At 48.3% G+C, this 20772-nt stretch overlaps 6 protein-coding genes across 6 annotated transcripts; 2 read left to right on the top strand and 4 right to left on the bottom strand.

Moving 5' to 3' along the window:
- Window positions 1-619: 619 nt before the first annotated feature.
- Window positions 620-1237, bottom strand: N7509_008349 (uncharacterized protein; the record flags this gene model as incomplete). The annotated part of the gene is made up of 1 exon (XM_056632986.1): window positions 620-1237. The coding sequence occupies one exon, from the start codon at window positions 1235-1237 to the stop codon at window positions 620-622; it is 618 nt and encodes a 205-aa protein (XP_056483606.1).
- A 2418-nt stretch (window positions 1238-3655) lies between these two features.
- Window positions 3656-11132, top strand: N7509_008348 (pectinesterase family protein; the record flags this gene model as incomplete). Its single annotated transcript, XM_056632985.1, has 6 exons — window positions 3656-3716; window positions 3890-4818; window positions 4942-5180; window positions 5234-9054; window positions 9114-9314; window positions 9469-11132. The coding sequence occupies 6 exons, from the start codon at window positions 3656-3658 to the stop codon at window positions 11130-11132; spliced, it is 6915 nt and encodes a 2304-aa protein (XP_056483605.1).
- A 1187-nt stretch (window positions 11133-12319) lies between these two features.
- On the top strand, window positions 12320-13695 carry N7509_008347 (uncharacterized protein; the record flags this gene model as incomplete). The annotated part of the gene is made up of 2 exons (XM_056632984.1): window positions 12320-12754; window positions 12808-13695. The coding sequence occupies 2 exons, from the start codon at window positions 12320-12322 to the stop codon at window positions 13693-13695; spliced, it is 1323 nt and encodes a 440-aa protein (XP_056483604.1).
- Window positions 13696-14474: 779 nt separating this feature from the next.
- Window positions 14475-14957, bottom strand: N7509_008346 (acetyltransferase (GNAT) family domain-containing protein; the record flags this gene model as incomplete). The annotated part of the gene is made up of 1 exon (XM_056632983.1): window positions 14475-14957. One exon carries the CDS (start codon window positions 14955-14957, stop codon window positions 14475-14477), a length of 483 nt encoding a protein of 160 aa, XP_056483603.1.
- A 480-nt stretch (window positions 14958-15437) lies between these two features.
- N7509_008345 (Major facilitator superfamily domain general substrate transporter) lies at window positions 15438-17159 on the bottom strand (the record flags this gene model as incomplete). The annotated part of the gene is made up of 2 exons (XM_056632982.1): window positions 15438-16434; window positions 16489-17159. 2 exons carry the CDS (start codon window positions 17157-17159, stop codon window positions 15438-15440), a joined length of 1668 nt encoding a protein of 555 aa, XP_056483602.1.
- A 968-nt stretch (window positions 17160-18127) lies between these two features.
- N7509_008344 (major facilitator superfamily domain-containing protein) lies at window positions 18128-20047 on the bottom strand (the record flags this gene model as incomplete). The annotated part of the gene is made up of 6 exons (XM_056632981.1): window positions 18128-18833; window positions 18897-19271; window positions 19320-19526; window positions 19581-19704; window positions 19773-19906; window positions 19968-20047. 6 exons carry the CDS (start codon window positions 20045-20047, stop codon window positions 18128-18130), a joined length of 1626 nt encoding a protein of 541 aa, XP_056483601.1.
- Window positions 20048-20772: the final 725 nt, after the last annotated feature.

Here is a 20772-nt window from a genome sequence, read left to right as displayed (position 1 = left end):
TCATCATCACATCTTTTTTTACTGGGAGATAAATAAATTAGTGCCGGGGATGAAAACCCTTAACAGGGTTGGACATGAGCATACCGATTGCGACAAGTCCAGCATCCCGACCGGCTGCGTTTTCTGTGTTGTGGATCTTCCATCGGTAGCCAAGGAAGTTTTAAACGGACGACGTGAGGAAGGAAGACGGATTCCTGCAGCAGTACTCCATTGTAATATTCATCATGCTAAGAACCCCCTGGGACCTTTCCAAGGTTCGCACCGGCACAAAGCCGACAAAGTGGAGAGGCGGACGCGATCTGTGCATCAGTAACCCGGCGGCCAATGTAACAGAAAGGGCTTGGAAATCCGGAGCTACAGTAGAGTCCCGAAGACTGCCGGTAGTCTAGGCCACTCAAATACGAGGATAATTGGGGCCGTCGGCATTGAACGATGTTTTGAGTTGGGACTCGGACTAGTCATAATATCTCCGCAGTTTAATTATTGAGCACTTGATGGAATTTTCCATACTAATTACTCCGAGTCCCGCATGGAAACCGCTACGTAGTAATACTAGCCACGGGCTACTTTTCAAGGTTCAAGTTTTTTGTCCTGAGGTCATCATTGTCCAAGTATATATCTAGCAACCTCCTCCGCCTCCGCCACCTCCCACCCCCACAACACCCATCGTGTAAACATTATCTTGACCGGCACGCACCGATCGGGTAGTTTGGCGTCGTTGTTGTTCTCGCACAGCCAGTCCTGTTAAAAGAGACAGTTGCTCGAAATTTTCGCCATAAGTGCCGTATATATCTAAGCAGCCAGGGACGAAGGCGAAGCCATCGCGGGAAAAGACGGCCATGACTTCTTGGCTCTCCTCGTCGATAAGTTTGATATTCCCATGAGGTGTGCGGTGGTTTCCTAGCGACCGTGTCCTTTTCCATGCTAAACTCCTTTTTTTACCGTGAATATGGATGTCGAAGGTATAGGACGGTGACACCAACCCCTTCTTCGCGAGGTGGATCTCATTGTCATCGTTCTCCAGTCTCACATTGCAGTTCGATGAAAAGCGCTGAAATTGAGTCAAGCCGAGAACAGCCCCATCGACATCGGTGCGATGAAGTGTCAGATCCGGCTTTTTAGGAGCATGTGGGGAGTTTTCGATGAACAATCGATCCTTGGAGCCCTCGGCATCAAGGCTCACTGCAGTGTAATGAGGGCCCCAGGATTCCGCGATGACGAATTGGCGAGTCGACATATTGTGTTAAGTCGTTCGGGTGTGCATATTATCTTATGATTGAATAATCGGAATGTGCAGGACGATCCTCTCATTTTATCTGCCGATCGAGAATGTGACGTAGGCTGGTTAGCCCCCACGGCCGACTCTGGGTCGGTGAACACCATCGCCACTGATCGCCGCCCATTAATGGCCCCCAAAATATGGCTCAAGAATGTGATTAAGCGGCTGGAGCCCTGGGGTTTTTACTTAGGGAGCATTGTCTATGACATTGGAAGAGTCAAATGGTGACACCTTTGTACTCGTTAATCATACACAGTGAGTAGTGCTAATAATATCTTCAGGTTTTAGGCATACAACCTGGGCAACTGGTCCTAGTAGTAGTAGTAGTAGTAGTAGTAGTAGTAGTAGTAGTAGTAGTAGTAGTAGTAGTAGTAGTAGTAGTTAGTACCACTAGTACTACCTCGGCTAGTAACTACTACTTAGTTACTAGTGGCGAGTGTCACCTGCCAGCAAATGGCTATATAGGTACTTACATATATTCAGCCTGAACTTGAATGGACTTTAACTTGAAGGTTGGAGACAGGAAGGGCATATCCCGACTCTGAGGGTGGAACCCCCAAAGTCCAGGCCTTAGAATAACATGCTCCTCGTAAATAGGTGATAGGAGGTTGTATCATCCCATTACGAGTCAGTTCAAGTTTCTTTATACTTCATTTGTAAAGTACTATAGTTCCTAGAAAGAATTGGCCCAGGGGATGAATTCAGTTGAAGATAACCAAGCACGTGTGAGTGGGTTATTATATGTCACCGACCACCTGGGTAGGTGACGAATGCATTTCTGAAAGATTCTCGGGTGGTAGTATTAGTACCCAGGTATATGTTCAGAGTTGAACACAGAGAACAGCGCGCCTACCAACACCCTGGGGATTAAAAAAAGTCGTCGCAAGACATCAATCTGCTACTACTAGGAGGCTTTTAACCAGTCGCGATGATCATTATGACACCGTGACCAACTTGAACAGGCTGTTTGACGGGTCCTGCGGCTGGGTATGGTATATAATGCGGGAAGTTTCGACAACCGATTATATGTGTCCTATTGTGAGGTAATCGATGTGGAGAAAGGCAAATACTAGTTAACGCTCGACCGAAGATAAGGGGGGCAGATGGATTCTTAGCTAAAAGAGGACCCGGTACAAAATTCTTCCCAAAGTCAAAAGTCAAAACTATGAAACTTTAAATAGAGAATATAATACGCTATTCAAAACATTTAAAAGTGCGAGATTGACTATCTGCCTTTATCCCAATATGCCTTGATCGCTCAGGATACGCGAGCTCTAAAGCCCTGCGACAAATTGAAGGTTCATAACGCTCAGATTAGGGATCCATGCCATATGAATCCACTAGATTGACATGTTTTCACTGATAACAATAACTGTTCAGCAGACAAATCAATAAGAACATGACAATAGTAATTTTGTTCCTATATGACTTCCCCAGAACGAGTTAAATGCAAAGATTTTAGCAATCGATGGAATAATTGTAGAGGTGCTCGGAATGCAATGTCATTTCCCATTTCTTTAACGATACATAGTTCAAAAAACCTCCGTTTGCTCCACGAGAAACTCAATTAAAATAGGTCTGACCCAAAGCTTGTTTTTTCTCAAACTTAAATTAAGTCGAGAATGAAACTTCAATAATATGTAGAAATTGTTCGTAAGTAGGGCGAAATATCCTAAAATGAGTCTTCGGCCACAATGACAACAATAGACGGGATCATTCGGGGAAAGATGAAAATGTCATGCCCAGCTATCTGTGCCATGATTTATTACTATGTAGATGAATTTGGGAAACTGACACACAGTGCCAGTGCTACTATACAGGGGCCGACCCTTGATCAAATAGATATGACCAGTTAATCGGGATGTGCATTCACGTCGGCAAAGGTAGAGGATCAACATTGCGACATCAAAACATTTGGGCTTAATACACGGAGCACACCTGGAGATCTTAACCAGGAATTGTCTGGGATATTCCAGCAGCCAGGATATGCACAACCGAGGTATACCAGGTGTCTGGTTGAGGAATGCTGTCTGGAAGATTACTACTAGTACTGACTTAGATTTACATTCCATGTTTCCCGATCTTGCATCTGAATCCATCCATTGAGTGGGTCTAGGTCAAATAGTCTGTATGTTTCTCTACTCTAATTGATTGATCTGGAAACAACTTTGGAAGTTTATTCATATGGAGATTGGCTAGGCATGAGATAATCAAAATTGCAAGAAAATGTGATTGTTTAATTTTCAAATTTCTGTTTTTGTGTTTTTTTTTTTAGATTAATTTTTTAGTTTTTTAATTCTTTTTTCCACGGGCCAAATCATTCAAAAGTTATCATGCCGGTTAAAGTGTTCTAAGACCTGAACAACTCCACACCAGATGTCGACAGTAGCCATCTACGATGCGCCTCTCTATGATATTAGGATTCAGCAGCCTGGCTGTAGCACTAGAACTTGCTGAAAGCTCGTGCTCGACAACAGTCTTGGTGACTGAAACAACGACTTCGACCGAAGTAGCCACAGCTACAGCTCCACCTGTTGGTAAATCTATTCCATCTCTGTCTAGGTCTGGGTTTATGGGCAGGAGCTTTGTACTTACTACAGCTTTGTTTAGGTCCTACAGCGCTTACTGTTGCAACCGATTACGCTGGCAAGTTTACGGAGATTGGAAAAGCCATCTCTTACGCCCAGGAGCATGCGATCCCCACAGTCACCGTGTTGGCTGGCACCTACCCAGCGGTTACCGTCTCCGCTACACCGGCAGTTGCTGTCATCGGTCAATCCAAAAGTCTAAATGAGTACTCCCAGAACAAGGTGACAATCGCAGATGGCAATTCCGCGCTGATAATAGCGGCAAGCATCGATGGGATCGAATTCAAGAATATCAACTTCGTCAACACCGGCTCAGGAAAAGCAGCGACTATCGCCGGGACCAAGAATGGTTTCTACGATTGCCAGTTCATCTCACGTAGTGGGACTGGAATTTCAACCAATCCGGGCGTTGCTGTAATCGCGAATAGCCTAATACAAGCATCAGACATAGCTATTGATGGAACAGCAACTCTGTATGTCTTCAACACAGCAATCATTCTACTCAAGAACGAAGGTCGAGTTGCAGACACCAAAGGGAGTATATCAAGTGGAACTCTTTTCAACTCCACAACTGTCTTAGATCGATGCACTGTATCTGAACAGTCCGGTAATTCTGAGGGTCAGATTTACCTTGCCGCCGCAAAGGGTCCCGGTTCGGTCGTTGTGTTTCGTAGCTCCGGCCTCGAAAACTCGATCGCCGGATCTGGGGTACACATTGATGACACAACCCAGGACGATAGAAACCTATATGCCGAATATAGCAATACTGGTCCTGGTGCATTCGCGAACAATATAGACAAACGTTCGGAGTTCGTGAGCTTGCTATCATCCTCAGACCTCGCTCCCTTCACAATTTCTGCGGTTTTCGCCAATGCGGATCCGAAAGTGGCAATATCGGACAACTATTGGATTGACACTGCTGTTCTATCGGCCATAGAAAGCGCGGACGTGGTAGCTCCTTCCACCAATCCTGGTGGCGGGACCTAATCCGATGGAAAAGGTGATGGAGATAGCGGAGACGGAGGTTCATCTGGTGGGAATGATACTGGATCTTCTGATAATAGTTCCGGAGAGGGAAACGGGAGTGATGATGGCTCTTCAAGCACTGGTTCCTCCGATTCCGCAGATGGATCCTCTGAGGATGGAGCAGGGACGGCACTTCAGCCTCCGGAGACGGCACAGGCTCCTCAGGCTCTGAAGGTGGTTCGGGCTCAGGAGACGGGTCTTCCAGTTCTGCAGGCGGATCAGGTTCGTCTGGAGATGGAGGGGGGTCTGGCACTGGCGATGGGTCTGGTGCTAGCGACGGAGATGGAGTAGGGTCTAGCGAGGGTGGTGGTGATGGGTCTGACTCTAGCTCTGGTTCTAGCTCCGGTTCTGATACTGGATATGATTCTGGTTCTGGTGATGGCGCTAGTTCTGGAGATAGCGCTGGCTTTGGAGATGGAACTGGGTCTGGAGATGGCACTAGTACTGGTGATGGTGCCGGGTCTGGAGATGGTTCAAGTGCTGGTGATGGAGATAGCACTGGTACTGAAGATGACGCTGACTCTGGAGATGGCGCTAGCTCCGGAGATGGCGCTGGCTCGGGAGATAGCACTAGTGTTGGTGATAGCGCCGGGTCTGGAGATGGAACCGGGTCTGGAGATGGCACTAGTACTGGTGATGGTGCTGGTTCAGACGATGGGAATAGTGCTGGTGATGCAGGGTCAGGGTTAGAGACATCTGGAAATGGGGGAGGATCTGGCAATGGAGGATCGGGTGACGGCTCTGATATTGCTGGTAACTCTGGGTCCAGTACATCGGGAGAGGGTGGTGCATCTGATGACGGCTCCGCTAGTGGAAGTAGCTCTGGCTCTTCCGGAAATGGGGGAGGTTCTGGAGATGGTTCTGGCTCTGACTCTGGCTCTGACTCCGGTGCAACTGAAAATGAAGGAGGGTCCGGTGGCTCTGGAGATGACACTGGCGAAGGTGTTGGTTCCACTGGAAATGGAGGAGGATCTGGGAATGGAAGTGATTCGGGGGACTCATCCTCTCTTTCGGGTGATGGGTCTGGGTCCGCCGACACTTCGTCCGGAGGCAGCTCGGGGGGTGGCACCGCGGGAGGGTTGTCTGGTGGCTCAGGAGATGATTCCTCAGGGAGTGGCTCTTCCGGGAGTACCTCTGGCGGAGATGGTGCGGGGGATGGGGGCAGTTCCGCAGGCAATGGCTCCTCCGGCAGTGGGGATGCCAATGGAGGTGGAGGAGATGGTGATGGCTCTGGTGACAGTTCAGCAGCGACTTCAGCGAGTTCAGCCGCTACCTCATCAGGGAGTGGCTCCTCTGCGGACAATTCGGATTCCTCTGGTTCTGGTTCTGAAGGTGATGGATCTTCTGGAGATGGGGGCGGGAATGGTAGCGGTGATGGGTCATCCAGCGGCGAGACTTCCTCTGGGGGTGGGGGCGGCGATTCTACAAGCGGGAGTGGGGGTGGGAGTGAGTCTTCTGGTAATGGTGATGATGGAGGTTCATCTGACGATGGTGAGAGTACAGGAGGCGCTTCCTTAGGAGATGAGTCTGCTAGCAGCGGTGGAAATGGAGATGGAGGTGGGAATGGAGGCGAATCTTCAATAGCAGATAATGGTGGGACAGGCAGCGATTCCTCCAGTAATAATGGAGGTTCATCTTCTGGCGGAGAAGGAGGTGGTAGTACCAGTGGCAGTGGGGATGAGGGAAGCGGGGGTGGAGATGGGAATGGCTCCTCAGGTGATGGAAGTGGCAGTGGAACCGGTGAAGCTGGGGGAGGCTCTTCTGGGGCCGAGACCGGTACTGAAAGTTCGTCTGGGGACAGTGATGGCGGTGGATCCTCTGGCGATGGCACCAGCTCTGGAGATGGAGGTGAAGGTGGAGGAAATAGTGGATCCTCTGGAGATGATTCCACTGGAACAGGAGGAAACGGAGATGACACTGGCGCCGTATCTTCAGGCAATGACGATGGTAGTGGAGATGGAGAAAGTGATAGCTCTTTGGGAGACGGGAATGGCTCATCTGATGATGGCGCCGCTGGCGATGATGCCAATGCTGGCGGAAGCGATGATGGCCTTTCTGGGGAAGGTGGTACTAATGGTGACGGCAATGGAAGTGATAATAGTTCCTCAGGAACTGGAGACGGATCCTCAGGAGGCGACACTGGCAACAACGGTGACAGTGGAGGAGGAAATGGATCCAATGGAGATGGCAATGGCAATGGAAGCGGAGGAGATGGCACTTCTGTCGATAACAATGGATCGTCGGGGGTTGGAAGCTCATCCGGCTCTGGGACTGGAGGGAGTGGTGCTGCAACTTCTTCTGGAGCTGACAATGGCTCTGGTTCTGCAGATGGCTCGTCTGGTGGTGGTGGTGATGGGAGCGCTAGTAGCTCTGGAACCGGTTCTGGAGATGGAAATGAATCTGGAAATGACAGTGGATCTGGAAATGGGAGTGGGTCATCCAGCTCTGGCAGCGACTCCTCTGGTGGTGGTGACGCTGGGGATAGCAACAGCAGTGGAGGAGATGGCGGTGGAAGTGACAGCGGTGCTGATGGCTCCACAGGACCTACAGGCGGTGGAAATAGCAGCAGCTCCGGGGATGGAAATGGGACCGGTGATAGTAGTGATGGAAGCACCACTGGGTCATCTACTGGTTCTGGAGATGAGACTGAAGGTGAGGGCACTGGAAGTGATTCTAACGATGATGCAACCTCCACCGGGACATCCACCGGCTTTGGAAATGGCAGTGGCACTGCAGATGACAATGGCAACAGTGATAGCGATGATGGAAGCAATACTGGGTCTAGCGATGGCAGTGGAAGCAGCTCTGGAGATGGGAATGGATCCTCTGGTGACGGGGGAGATGGTGGCGCCTCTATCTCGGGCAATGGCTCTGGCTCTGGAGATAGCTCATCTGGTTCGAACACTGACACTGGATCATCTGGTGATGGAGGAAGTGAAAGTGGAGATGACAGCGGTAGCGGCGGCTCCGCGACGGGCAATCCCCAACCGTCAACAACTTTGGTCGTCTCAACCTCACCCTCCTCCGGTCAGTTTAACAACGTCACTGCTGCTCTTTCTGCCCTACCGGAACATGGGGACTATACTATCCTCATCCAAGCGGGTGATTATGAGGAGCAAATCTCTATCACCCGATCCGGGCAGACTACCCTGCGGGGAGAATCCGATTTCCTCAACGACTACACGCAAAACAAAGTCACCATAAAAGTCTCAAGTACCTCATCTAGTCCGGACACAGATGGAGACTCGGCCGTCATCAAAGTCAAAACATCCGGCGCAAAGGGCGTTGTGGCTTTGTACAACATTGACTTTTCCAATACCGCCTCTCCATTGGCCCTGAAAGATGCCCTCGCCGCTGATTTTCATGGACAAGTAGCTGCTTATGGTTGTTCATTCATCAGCCATCAACATACCCTTCTTGCCAATGAAGGTACCCAAGTGTTGTCCAATTGTTACGTCGAAGGCTCCGCCGACTTCATCTGGGGTTTCTCGACCGCCTTTATTCACCAGTCATCCATCGCCGTAAACGCACCTGGTGGCTCCATTGTGGCACAAGGGAGAGCTTCAGACAGTGCAAAGGGAGGGTTTGTCATGGATACATCTAGGGTGATCGAGACGAGTTCTTCCAGCGATAATGCTCTTTCCTACGACAGAAACAACATTGGAACAACCTACCTCGGGAGACCTTATTCAGAGTACAGTCGCGTGGTCTACATGAATTCATTCTTGGACAAACATATTAACCCTGGTGTATGGACGGCTTGGTCACAGAGCCGCCATCGGACCACTCATGTCCTTTTTGGCGAGTACGGTAACTCTGGCCCGGGCAGTTCAGGTCACCGCGCACCGTTTGCGACCCAATTGAGCAAGAATGAGGCTGAGAAATACAACTTGTCAAATTGGATCGCTGATACATCCTGGATTGACATGAAAGCCTATACATACGCTCCTTCGTATGATCTGCCGGGACTGGCAGTCTCTAGTACAAGTCCGGCTTCCCCCCAGAACGCTGGCTATGATGGAACCAAGCCACCCTCTGGTGCATATGTGGTCTCCCAGTCAAAGGTGCCCGGTATGAAGACTTATGCCAGTATTCAAAGCGCATTGGACAGTTTGACTGCTTTGCCTACTGGAACTTCCACGATATTCATATTCCCCGGACGTACGAGGAGAGAATTACAGCGAGTCAATCTGGTACCGTGATACTGATGGGATATTCAGAATCCCCAGGGCAGTATTCCAAAAACCAAGTGACAATACTCTATCGGGACACGGCTTCTGGCGACGCCAACAGCAACACCGCCACTGCATCTTTCAAAGAAGCAAAAGTGCGAGCGATCAACATCAACTTTTCCAACATTAATGGCAAATCCGAGAAGAAAGCGTCACTCGTTCTGGCAGTTGCACCCTCTAGCCACGTTGGTTTGTATGGTTGCCAAGTTGTTGGTAACCGGAATGCGCTCCTGATCAATGGGTTGCTCTTCGCTTCAAGTAGTTTGATTGAAGGAAATGTAGACATGATCTGGGGGGGGAGAATCGGGATATTTCCTCAAATCTCACATTACACCCAACCAAGGTGATTTGAGCCTTACTGCCGACCGGCGAGGCACTCGGACTAAACGTGGAGGGTTTGTCTTCGACCAATGCACCATTTCCCCTGCGGACCATTCGAAATCCATATCTGGAATATTCCTTGGAAGACCTGAGAACTCATATGCGCGCGTAGCATATGTTCTTTCATATCTGAGCGCAATTGTTGAGGAAGGAGGATGGGAAAGGGGCTCGATTGCCAGTCCTCGGACGGCTCATGTGCTTTTTGGGGAATACAAGAACAGTGGACCAGGGTCCGACACTTCTCAGCGTGTCAATTTCGCGACACAATTGGATGATTCTTCTGCTTCTGAGTTCGAAATAGCCAAATTCTTCTCAGGAATCACTTGGATTGATTTCAATCATGTTTTTGGCACTCCTTTCGTTGCCGGTCAGTCTGGTAATACACCGTCACCTCCATCATCGATCCCTTATCCCGATCCCGATCCCGAGACTATAGAGACAAAGACCAGCACAAGAACTTCTGTTACGACTCATTCAGAGACCTCTACAACTACGACTACTGCAGCCGACGAGACCTCGACAACTACATCAACCAAAACCCCTCCTGTGACAGGCGCTGGTTCTCCCCATATTATCACAACAATACCAACCATCTCAACGACCATTCTCATTACCGTTCCAATATACACCTCAACAAAGACGTTGACGATCACGATTGACACTGAACCTACAAAGGCCGCTGCCTCCGCTATGCTAGCAGCTTCTCTCGATAAACCAGTTGTGAAGACTATGCATGCAAATTATGTCACGAAAACAGTTAAAGCTACACGCTCAGTAACTCACACTAAGACCGCGTCATCGTCCATGATGACAGCAATTACCACCGTCACCGATGCTCACACAGTTCGACCTCCTCTCTTAACAACCACTCTGACTATTACAATGAATGTCAATCCTGGGCGAACAACGACGCTGACAGGCAGGCCTGTGGTCATTACCTCGACCAGCACATTTTCGGTAACATCCACGGCTCAGTCCACCACAACATTGCGTTGTATCAAATCGAAGAAGGAAAAGCGCACTGGTTTTGGCCCCCTCGCAGCTCCCACGGTCACTACAACGGTCATTGAGCCGTCGACAGTCACGATGTTCGTGGCAAATTCCACCGTTACAGTTGAGGGCTCCACTTCATATTTAACTGCAGTGGTGACCAAAACACAACCAGGCCATGGATCCGCCGCATCAGCCGCGACCGCGACGGCAACCATCACTGTAACGAAGACCTTCACTAAGACTGTATCTTCGGGAGTTTCATTCATGACGATAACCAGGACTATGTCGACACCAAAGACCGAAACTGGCACAGTGAAAACAAAAACTTCCACGACTACAATGGCTGGATCCACTAAAACCGTCACCAACATCAAGACTGTCACTTTGAATAGCACAACCAAGCTCTCCCCTTCAACGACTACTATAACAAAGACATTGAAAGCGAAGTCAACGGTGATTCTTCCACGACTTACGTCAACGACCATTGAGACCAGTACCCACGACGACGCAGCTTTCGTGACGGTGACTGCTCGTCCCACGTCTACGAAAACGGAAACGGTCAAGACTATCACAACCACCATCGAGACTGTGACAAAAACACCCAAAGGGGCTTCCACTTGTGGCTCTTCCTGAAAGCCCCAATGAAGATATATAATGAGGATGGGCTCCTAGACCTTTGTCAACCTATTGAGACGACAGACAAAATTTTCTAGTTTTTCTAGTTTTTCTATTTTCTTTTTCATTTCTTGTATGACCAAGCCCAATACCGAGCCTAGACTGTTTGTGCGCTTTTTATTTTGTTTTTCTGTTTTCTATTTTTCTTTTCTTTCTTTATTCTATTTTATCTTCTTTATCACCCCTATTCGAAAGCATGTAACTAATTGTGGAACGCCCAACATGGCACTGTGCCCACGAAGCTGCTCATCATATCTTTTATTTATCAATGCAAATTTTCACACGATCGCGGTACAGCATGAGCGTCCCTTCTTCCTCGCTCTGTGAAGCATTCAGTATGGTCCCTTAGGGTAAGTACCTTCTGCGATGGGTGACCGAGGGTTCACTCCCTGCTGCCTTGAATGTTGCGTCGTCGGGCGATCTGGACCCCGTCTGTGTGGCTGGCCCCCAATGCAAAAGATGGAATTATAAATAGATAAGTCGATGCTTGTAATATCGGGCTAAGAGTCAAATCTTGCTAGAACGATATGAACGAGGCCGCAAAAGTCCAGCAAAATGGTTGTATCGGCCGGGGTTGTCTCGGAATCGGCTTAAACTGCCCAGTTGGCTCGCATTCCTCAACTGTTATTCTACCCATATTTTATTGGAGGAAGGTCGAATGGATTCCTATGTACTTATAACTGATGATTTTTGCTAACATCCATGTGAATACCGAATAGCAAACTCGTATCCCAGTAGTTAGTACCCCACCAGTCGCTAACCACATCCACATCCACACAATCCTGAACGTGAGCTATGCTGCAGTGCTAATACATCGATCATGCATTATAGGCGATATCGCGTGACCAGAAACAAGACCGAGAACGTTTATTATTGGCTGGTGCGCTGCTAACTTGACTAGCCCCCACGAATTGGCTAAGGATCGGCAGGATCGCCATGATAAAGTACAACACAGACAAAGGTCACCTTGGTTGAGACCTGTGGGGATTCGCTATTTTTCACCAGGCTGGGCTCTGATCGCGATGAGTTGAATACTTGGAAAGAAATCTATAAGTACGAGCCTGTCCACGGCGCACCCGTTCCCAGTCCACTGTAATAAGTCAACCTAGCAAAAAGTATACCAACTTGAAGGTCGACACGTCATTATGCATCGTTTCATATTTGCAATAGCATATATTTGCTTTTTGATCTCAAGAGGCTATGCCGTGACTGTTCCGCCACCATCCCAAGACTCCTGGTATCGTCAGCCTAGTGACATCGGGCGCTACTCACCGGGAGATGTGATCCGATCTCGTCATGTGGCGCCACAGCTGGAATCATTCCTCTCATTCCCGGCCAATGTTTCGGTGAAGAGCGTCACACAATATCTTTTTCGGACAACTGATAACCTGAGAACACCCGTTGCTTCCGTCGCAACACTGATTGAGCCTTTCCGCGCTGATTCTTCCAAACTTCTTGGTTACCAAACATTCTATGATAGCGCTTCGGTCGATTGCAGTCCGTCATATACGCTTCAAGCTAAGAATGATGATCCCGAATTCGCTATGCGGAATCTCAATCTGTCCGTGGACATAGCCTTTGTCAGTCTAGTGTTGGTTTTGATACTTTTTTTGCCATGGCTAATAAGTCATAGATGGCTTCGGCGTTGAATCTAGGTTGGTGGGTTCTGACCACGGATTATGAAGGTCTCAATGCAGAATACACTGTGGGAATTCAATCAGGGAATGCTGTTTTGGATTCGGTGCGAGCAGTGTTGCGGTACGGGCCAGAGGAGGGACTGTCAGAGAATCCGCGGTATGCTCTCTGGGGTTATTCCGGGGGCGCACTAGCTAGCTCTTGGGCCGCAGAGGTTCAACCCGCATATGCACCGGAACTTGATTTCGCTGGAGTGGCCTTGGGAGGACTGACACCTAACGTTAGCTCCGTGTTTAACACAATCCACAATGGTGTTTACGCGGGATTAGCTTTCCGCGGCATCTATGGAATGGCGAAGGCGTATCCCAATCTTACTCAGTGGATGGAGCAAGAACTGCTGCCCTTGAAGTCTGAAGATTTTTTTGCGATCGCGGGAGGGTGCAATGGCGATGGGACGAGTCAAGACCTTTATAGCTTTTTCAAAAATGGAGAAGCTTCATTCAAAAAGGCGATACCCCAAGCTGTTTTCAGATGGTCTGGTCAAATGGGAATCCACGGTACTCCAACGGCACCATTGTTCATTTATAAAGCCACCAGTGACGAGATCAGTCCCGTAGCGGACACAGAATTTTTGGTGAAACAATATTGCTCCAGAGGTGTTGACGTTGAGTATCATCGAGATTTAGTGGGGAATCACGAAACGGAAGCAATTACAGGATCGGCGAGTGCTTTAGAATGGCTTTATGATCGGTTGGATGGAAATGCAGTTGTAGAAGGGTGTCACACGGAAGATGTGGTATTAACCTCCCTTCACGTCAGAACAGCTGCCCTTCTTGGCGAGGTGATCTTCTCCATCTTGCAGTCGACGGTCGGCGGGATGCTATAAGCGAAATTATTCTCCTAGGGATTAGAAAGAATGTGAATGGCAAGGATGGGTGAGTTGGTGGCAATGTGATAGCGGTTTACAAATCTGCCCAGGTTTACTGGCCAGTAGTGGGTGCAACTTGAGCAACCTTTGACGCTAAGGAGGAAAAGCCATTCGTCAGTACATAAAGGGGTTCGAGACCAAGGTTGGCGACCGCCATGGCTATAATCGTTATAATTGTGACGGAGACTTTGACCATCTACTCCCATCGAAGCTGAAGAGCTTCAAACTCGCATTGGACGCGGGCTTTGTCTGCATGCGGGCTCCCTGAGAACGTTTCATTATCTGCGCACTACCTTTGTGGTCCCCGACTACACTTGATGACCAACCCCGACTATGATATTTAGCGGTCTCGCTGGGTTCAGGACATAGATGGTTGGCTTAAGCCGCTGACGTAGAAAAGTTCAATGAGTTCCGAGCTTTCCACGGTGCTTCTAAGATCATATACGCTGAACACCTTGAGCATTTCACCACGTGTAGCTGCTGTTACCGCTTGAGAAGGATATACGTGTCATAGGAGTCGTGGAATCCCCACGGTCGCAGATCTTGCGAGTTTTGATCCACCAAATCAAAGCCGTATTTTTGATACAGTGCCAACGCTTTGCTGCCAATTGCGACCAGAAAGATCGATAAGTTCAATTTCTTGGCCTGCTTGATGCCTGATTCCAACAACAGGCTTGCAATCCCTTTCCTCTGATGATCAGGGTGTATAGCAAGATAATCTAGTTCTACATATCGCGTCAGCTCTCTCTGTTGGAACTTGGGACAAGTATTTTTTCCAGAAGCTCACTAATATACGGCTCGGTCGGACTGTTCCTCTCCATCATTTGCTCAAGGTGGTCATCAAACCCGGGCATGTCATCTCTTATGGCCCAACTGGCTTCAGCGAACTGATTTTCGAAGACCCTCTTGTTATCCTCGCTGACATCTGGTGTCTGTGCTTCGAGCCAGCAGGGCGCACACACCTCAGGCAGAATCCATCGCGCATACCCAATGATCTGTCCTGTTCCATGATCGATGACCTTTTGGTGTCTCCGCACCAGCCTCCCTGTTAACAAATTGTGCGGCATTCTCAATGCGCTATTTTTAATGATAGTATCCAGCGAAGTGTCTATCCAAAGCATTCGCCACCAGGTCATTTCCCAAAATGCCGTCATATTGTTTCTAGCGAGAAGTTCTGTATCCTCGACGGTGCAATTATGAATAAGGACATGGGTTGCCATTGTGCTGCAGAGATCCTCCAAGGAAGGGGTTTGCCACCTGGCATAGGTATCGGATCTGCGGGTTAGTATTATGTAGTATTTCGATTCTAGGGACACGTGTCACCTTAAGATAATTTTTCATCCACCTCAGGCTCCAAGACATCTGCGGGGTTGATCGACGGCCGGTGGAGACAAATTGAATCTGCATGTGTACGTGGCTACATATTGGAACCCCGAATATCTCCGTTATCCAAGAACCTCAAATTGTGATTGATTAGAAGCACGTTAACAAGTTGAGGTGAAGATACCCTAGTCAACTTAGATTAATCATTCAAGTTCCAATACATCCTTATTTTCATATTTTCGTGCTTCAGTGAAAATAAGCAAGATTTCTTTGTTCTTTTGAAGGTGAGTGACCCCCGCCTCATCCACCAAGCTTTGAAACCCTTTCGATTACATAAAGGTACGGGGTATCACGCAAGTTAGATTCTTCACCATCAACTACACTGAATGACTGACGATCCCAGTTTCACCTTTCCCTCCAGGATGATCGCCGATCGCACTTTCTGCTGGTACGAGTTTGGGTCCATACCGTCCAATCTGATACCAAGGCAACGCGAAAAGTTCATCAGTACTTTCAAGTGAGCGGCCCCGAAGCTCGGGAACAAAAAACCAAACCCATATCAATCCAGCAAAGCTCACGGCCGCGCTGAATGCAAAAAACCCATAACTCTGCAGCACGAGCAGCATGTCCGGGACAGCCTTCGTATTGCCAAATTGATTAAGGAAATGCAAGCACATAACCAGAGAGCTCCCCAGGGCTCGGAGTCTTAGTTGCCAGATATCAGCGTTCACAAGGTATTGGAATGAATTCCAGCCCATTGTCCAACCTATACCAGAGAGGTATATCATAGCAATCGAGCCGACAGCCCCGCGGCGTTGCGATGTGGTAAGTTGTCCAGATTCGAGAGATTCTGAGCCAGTCAACCCCAGAAAGATGGCAATGTACGTGAGACTGAGAGTTTGCAGAGTTATCCCCATGTACAATGAGCGTCGCCGGCCAACGAAGTCAATCAAAAAGAACGCACAGATATATGCAGAGACCAGCTTCACAACGCCGAGGATACAGCTGGCAAATAGCTTCTCGGATTGTCCAGATTTTCCGAGAACGCCAAAGAATTCTGTCGCGTAGATGGTGATCGAGTTTGCGCCAGACCATTGGCCCAATACTTGGGACATGAAGCCTAGCATGAGACGATATCTGTTTGCAGGCACCAAAAGAAGCTCACGGATCTTACCCCAGCGCGAAACACCATGTGTCGCTTCCTGTTCAGACTCAAGCTGACGACTAATTCCGGCTATCTCAACTTCAACGTATGGATGACTACTGTCTAGCATCCGAAGGTTAGCTAACGCCACTTTAGCATCTTCATACCGACCCTTAATCATATGGTATCTTGGTGTTTCGGGAATAGTAAAAGATAGGACAAGGAATAGACTGAGACCACATTAGCAGATGACTCAATTCACGTAATATCCGGGTGCATCATACCTCGCAAATCCGATATGCGCAAACTGAGGCGCTCTCCATTGCCAGCCTGATTCATTGGAGAGATTAACGGAAGCTCGCCAGTTACTGAAGAATGCAATTGTAGCACCCAGATAAACGGACCCGGCAAATATGTTTGTGAGCATACCACGCACAGACTTTGGGGCAATTTCGGCGATGTACATAGGCCCGACAACTGTAGTCATGCCAATCCCCAGGCCTGCGATAAATCTACCCGCGAGGACCTGACCAAGGCTACCGTGGCTGGCCACAACAATGATGAAGCCGACAAGCCACAGAAAGCTCAGAATGCGAAGTGTGTGTACACGACCGAGTTTGTCACAAATTAGGAAGGCAAGCAAAGCACCAACTATGCTGCCAAGTTGCACCATGCTAGTGATGTTTGATAGAGTACTGGCTTGATGGTTTTGAGATCCATCCTCGAGATGAAACTCATCCTTGAAGCTTTGTAAGCTGACCATGCCGCCAACAAGCCCTTCATCAAGACCACGGCTGGCACCAAGGAAACCTGTTTTGCTGGTAAGAAAGTTGGTTCCAACGAGGTAGGCGGGGCATGTCATACCGAAAACAGCAGCACTCCAGAAAAGCCTGCGGTTCAAAGCCTGATGAGGCGTCTCTTGTAGTCCTTGCGGCTTCAATGATCTAAGCCCCATCACGAACACTGAAGTATATATCTATTAGGACTATGTGACCGGGAGAAGAAGAAGCTGACTGGGGAATACGAAGGGAGCCTTTCGCCTTTTGTACTGCCATCTATGGTGCAGGGGAACTGGTTTATCAATAGTCACCATTCCCCGTCTTCATTGATGGGGAAACCCAGGGATATGCTCAAGTGGGGCTTGTGTATACAACTGGGGCAACCATAATGAGGGGAAATCTAACGTCCCACACATTAGTGTCGCTTAGAAGCAAGCCAAGGAATGACTTCGGTCAACTTCCGAATCCGGGGTTTGGCCTCGAGGCCCTCCCCTGGGCAGGTGAAACTAATTTTCAAAGTCAAGTACTAGGAGTATCTCAAAAAGATGAAAAACAGGTCGGAATTTGCACGTACATATTTCAGACCGGGGTACAAATTGATGAAGTATCCTAATTCAGCGGTTGGAATTAGGTCACGTATATCATGTAATTTGATCTAGTGTCAACCATGGGATTACATTTTGAACCTAAATGGAACCAACTTGGAATAAAGTATCACAAGACCTCACTTATTCTACTCTGCTTCGTTTGCAATGCAATTAGATACTAGTATAATTTAAGAAGCAAGTTGATAATATATTGAAGGCAATATGTTTCAAAGGGTTTCCATGGCTGGTGTAATTAGAACTGTGTGTGAGGCTCGGAGCGTATATTCTGGGCCAAAGCTTGAACAAGGCCATGCAGGAAGGAGCCATGGTACTTTTATGCTACTTAAGAGAGACGAAATCTACAATCATTAAATGGGAAATGGCGGGATTGACAGGGACAATAGGCTGAGTAGCTGGATATGGTAACTATGCGAACAGATGGACATTCCGCTCCGAGGCTGCCTTTGTTTGCCTCATCTCCATAGTAGTGCGAGTCTTCGTGTTATAAAAAAGGATGCTTGAATCTTTAAGACTAACACGGTGGCGACAAATACTACCTATTCAGCTGAGCTAAGAACTTGCTTTGCCTTGTAAAATCGAACGTTATTCTTTTTCCACATCAATGCCACGGCAAATAACTGGGCAACTGAGATTGAACCAGCAAGCCTCATTTGCGTGTTGTAAGCCATTGCGTAAACATCCCGAACATGGGTTTGAACGTCTGGTGACAGCGACAAGATCGATTCGGTTGTTTCGTACAAGGCAGCTAGTTCTGAAGGAAGCAAAGTGGATGAAAGTCGGCTCTGAATGTAGTGGTTAAGAATTGAGGCTGAAGCAGCGACACCCAGAACACCACCAAGGGTTCTAAACTGTATACCGATTCCAACTGCCGCTGAATGATCATCCCGATCAACCACAAGCGGTGCCGCCATGTAGAAGGCGGCTACACTTAAGCCAACCCCTAGTCCGGCCAGAACGAGGTATCCGAATTGGCCAAGCCAGAGATCAGTGACCGGTTCCACACAAGAATAGGGAAAAAGACCCGACACTTGACAGGCTACACCAGCAAGTATTATGTAGCAGAAGGGAATCGATAATCTCCCCGCAAGGATGGAGCAGGCTATAATGCCGATCGGACAGCTGACCGAGAATGAAAGCAATTTAACGCCTGCTCCGATCGGGGAACTTCCGTTGACGATCTGGAATCTTTGTGGAACATTAATTATGCAAACAAATAAAGGCAAGCCTGTTGTGAAAAATCCTCTAATCGTTTCGTGTTAGTTCAGATCAGGACTAGACGAAACAATAATCGAGAGTAACACATACAACGCAACTCCCATGAACACACGATTGCGTGCTAGCCACAATGGGAACATCGGGATTATCCCGATATCATGGCGGCAGATAAACCACTCCCAATAAATGAAGGCAATACAAGCAACGCCTGATATGACGAAGAACGCGATGACTAGCCCAGAGCCCCATACATACTCGGAGTTTCCCTCCTGAAGGGCAGCGATGATGAATGAGCAGGAGATCAAAGTCAAAAACGAGCCCAAAATATCCACACGACAGAAGAAGGATTTTCCAGCCAGCCAGAACTGTGACTCAAGACCGGGGGCATGATCTGGGCTGGCGTGCGGGAAGTGAGTGGGAAGAGCAAATGAGATGAAAACCCAGGATACGATACCCGCGGGAACACTATTATGATTAGACGGTTTTAAGGTCCCTTGGGATAGTCATACATACTTATAGAGAAACACCCAGCGCCAACTGCCATTATTGGCAATAGCACCACCCAGCAGTGGACCAAGGACAAGGCCCAATGACGAGATGCCACCAGCCAGTGAACTGACCTTGTCGAAGTGCTGATAAGGCACAATTCGAACAAACGAGAAAAGCGTCAAAGAGTAGACGCCGGCACCTCCGAGTCCTTGAAAAGCTCGGAAAATGATACTTGATATGGAAAGACTTAGTTGAGGGGATCTTCCGGATTCAAGAGTAACTTACAGTTGATTGAGTGTCTGAGATGCTGCACAGCCGGCGGAGAAAACAACAAAAAGAAAGAGAGATGCGAGTACGGCAGTTTTGACGCCTAATATGGTACTGCAATTCGACCAAACTATCAGGAATCCTGCTCATAAATGTGTCAGTATCAGGAAGGCAGTAATGCCGAAATTGGGTTATGATTGTGCTGCAAACCTGTATATGTGAGCAGATAAGCTGTGATGATCCAGCTGCCTTGATTCGAATTCCCAAGATTATTGGTAATCGTGACAAGTGACGTGCTAACGATGGTTGCTTCAAGGCAAGTGAGGAAAAGAGCCAATCCGAGACTGAAGGGGGGTATGAATTAATTTGGATCAGGAGAAACTATGCTGGTATGGATTTACTTACCCTATTGCACCAATATATAGGCGAACCCCGTGCAATGTACTATCCCATTCAACAGGGGATTTGGGTTCTTCGGCATTCATATCGGAGGATACGACAAGATCCAGCGGGGGAAAGGGGATGACGGTGTGCTTTTCGCAGAGTGCGGGTGACAATAAAGCAGACCGCGTTGGTAGGTAGCATATATCTGGCTTGTCAGTTACGACGTAGATGACGATTTATGTAGCTATGTCGGATATTCCTACTAATGCATTTGGTGTAAATTACAGTATCAATTTCGGTACTAATTCCGCTTCGTCAAATTATTGGAGCTTGCATATAGTCCTTGCAGGCTGTTCCCTCTCTAGTCGATATGATAGATCGCCTCGCTCGCTAACTATCAGACGGGCGGGTGCGTGAAACTTCCTTTGTCCCCCGATTGCGCTAGACCAAGTTAGCTTGACCATCGCACACTAGCATCTCACGCTAGCGTTTCTCGTCGATCACACGATCGGCGTGACGCGTAGCCGCAGATTGCGATTTAAAAACTTTATCGGAAACATCTAACAAGCATGGGAGCGTCCAAGAAACGTGATGCGGCTAGAGGACAAGCCAGGACTTGCAGTCAAAATATGTTACAGTATTTAAAGAATCCCCACGCGATCTTGGAATTTGTGGATTTCTCCAGCTGCCTGGCGCTGGACCCGGCGGTCTCCGCCTTCTTTGTATGGGAAAATCATGATGCTAGCGTAATATGCAGTGGCAACCTCGAGCGGGTCATTGACGTGGCCTTGTTAGCGGATAAGAAAGAACAAAGACTAAGAAACTG

This window comes from Penicillium cosmopolitanum (assembly GCF_028827165.1).
Source record: "Penicillium cosmopolitanum strain IBT 29677 chromosome Unknown utg000009l:1.0-9042332.0:1.0-9050551.0, whole genome shotgun sequence".
In the NCBI taxonomy this organism is placed as follows: Eukaryota; Fungi; Ascomycota; class Eurotiomycetes; order Eurotiales; family Aspergillaceae; genus Penicillium; species Penicillium cosmopolitanum.
This window is presented reverse-complemented; position numbering and strand designations above follow the sequence as displayed.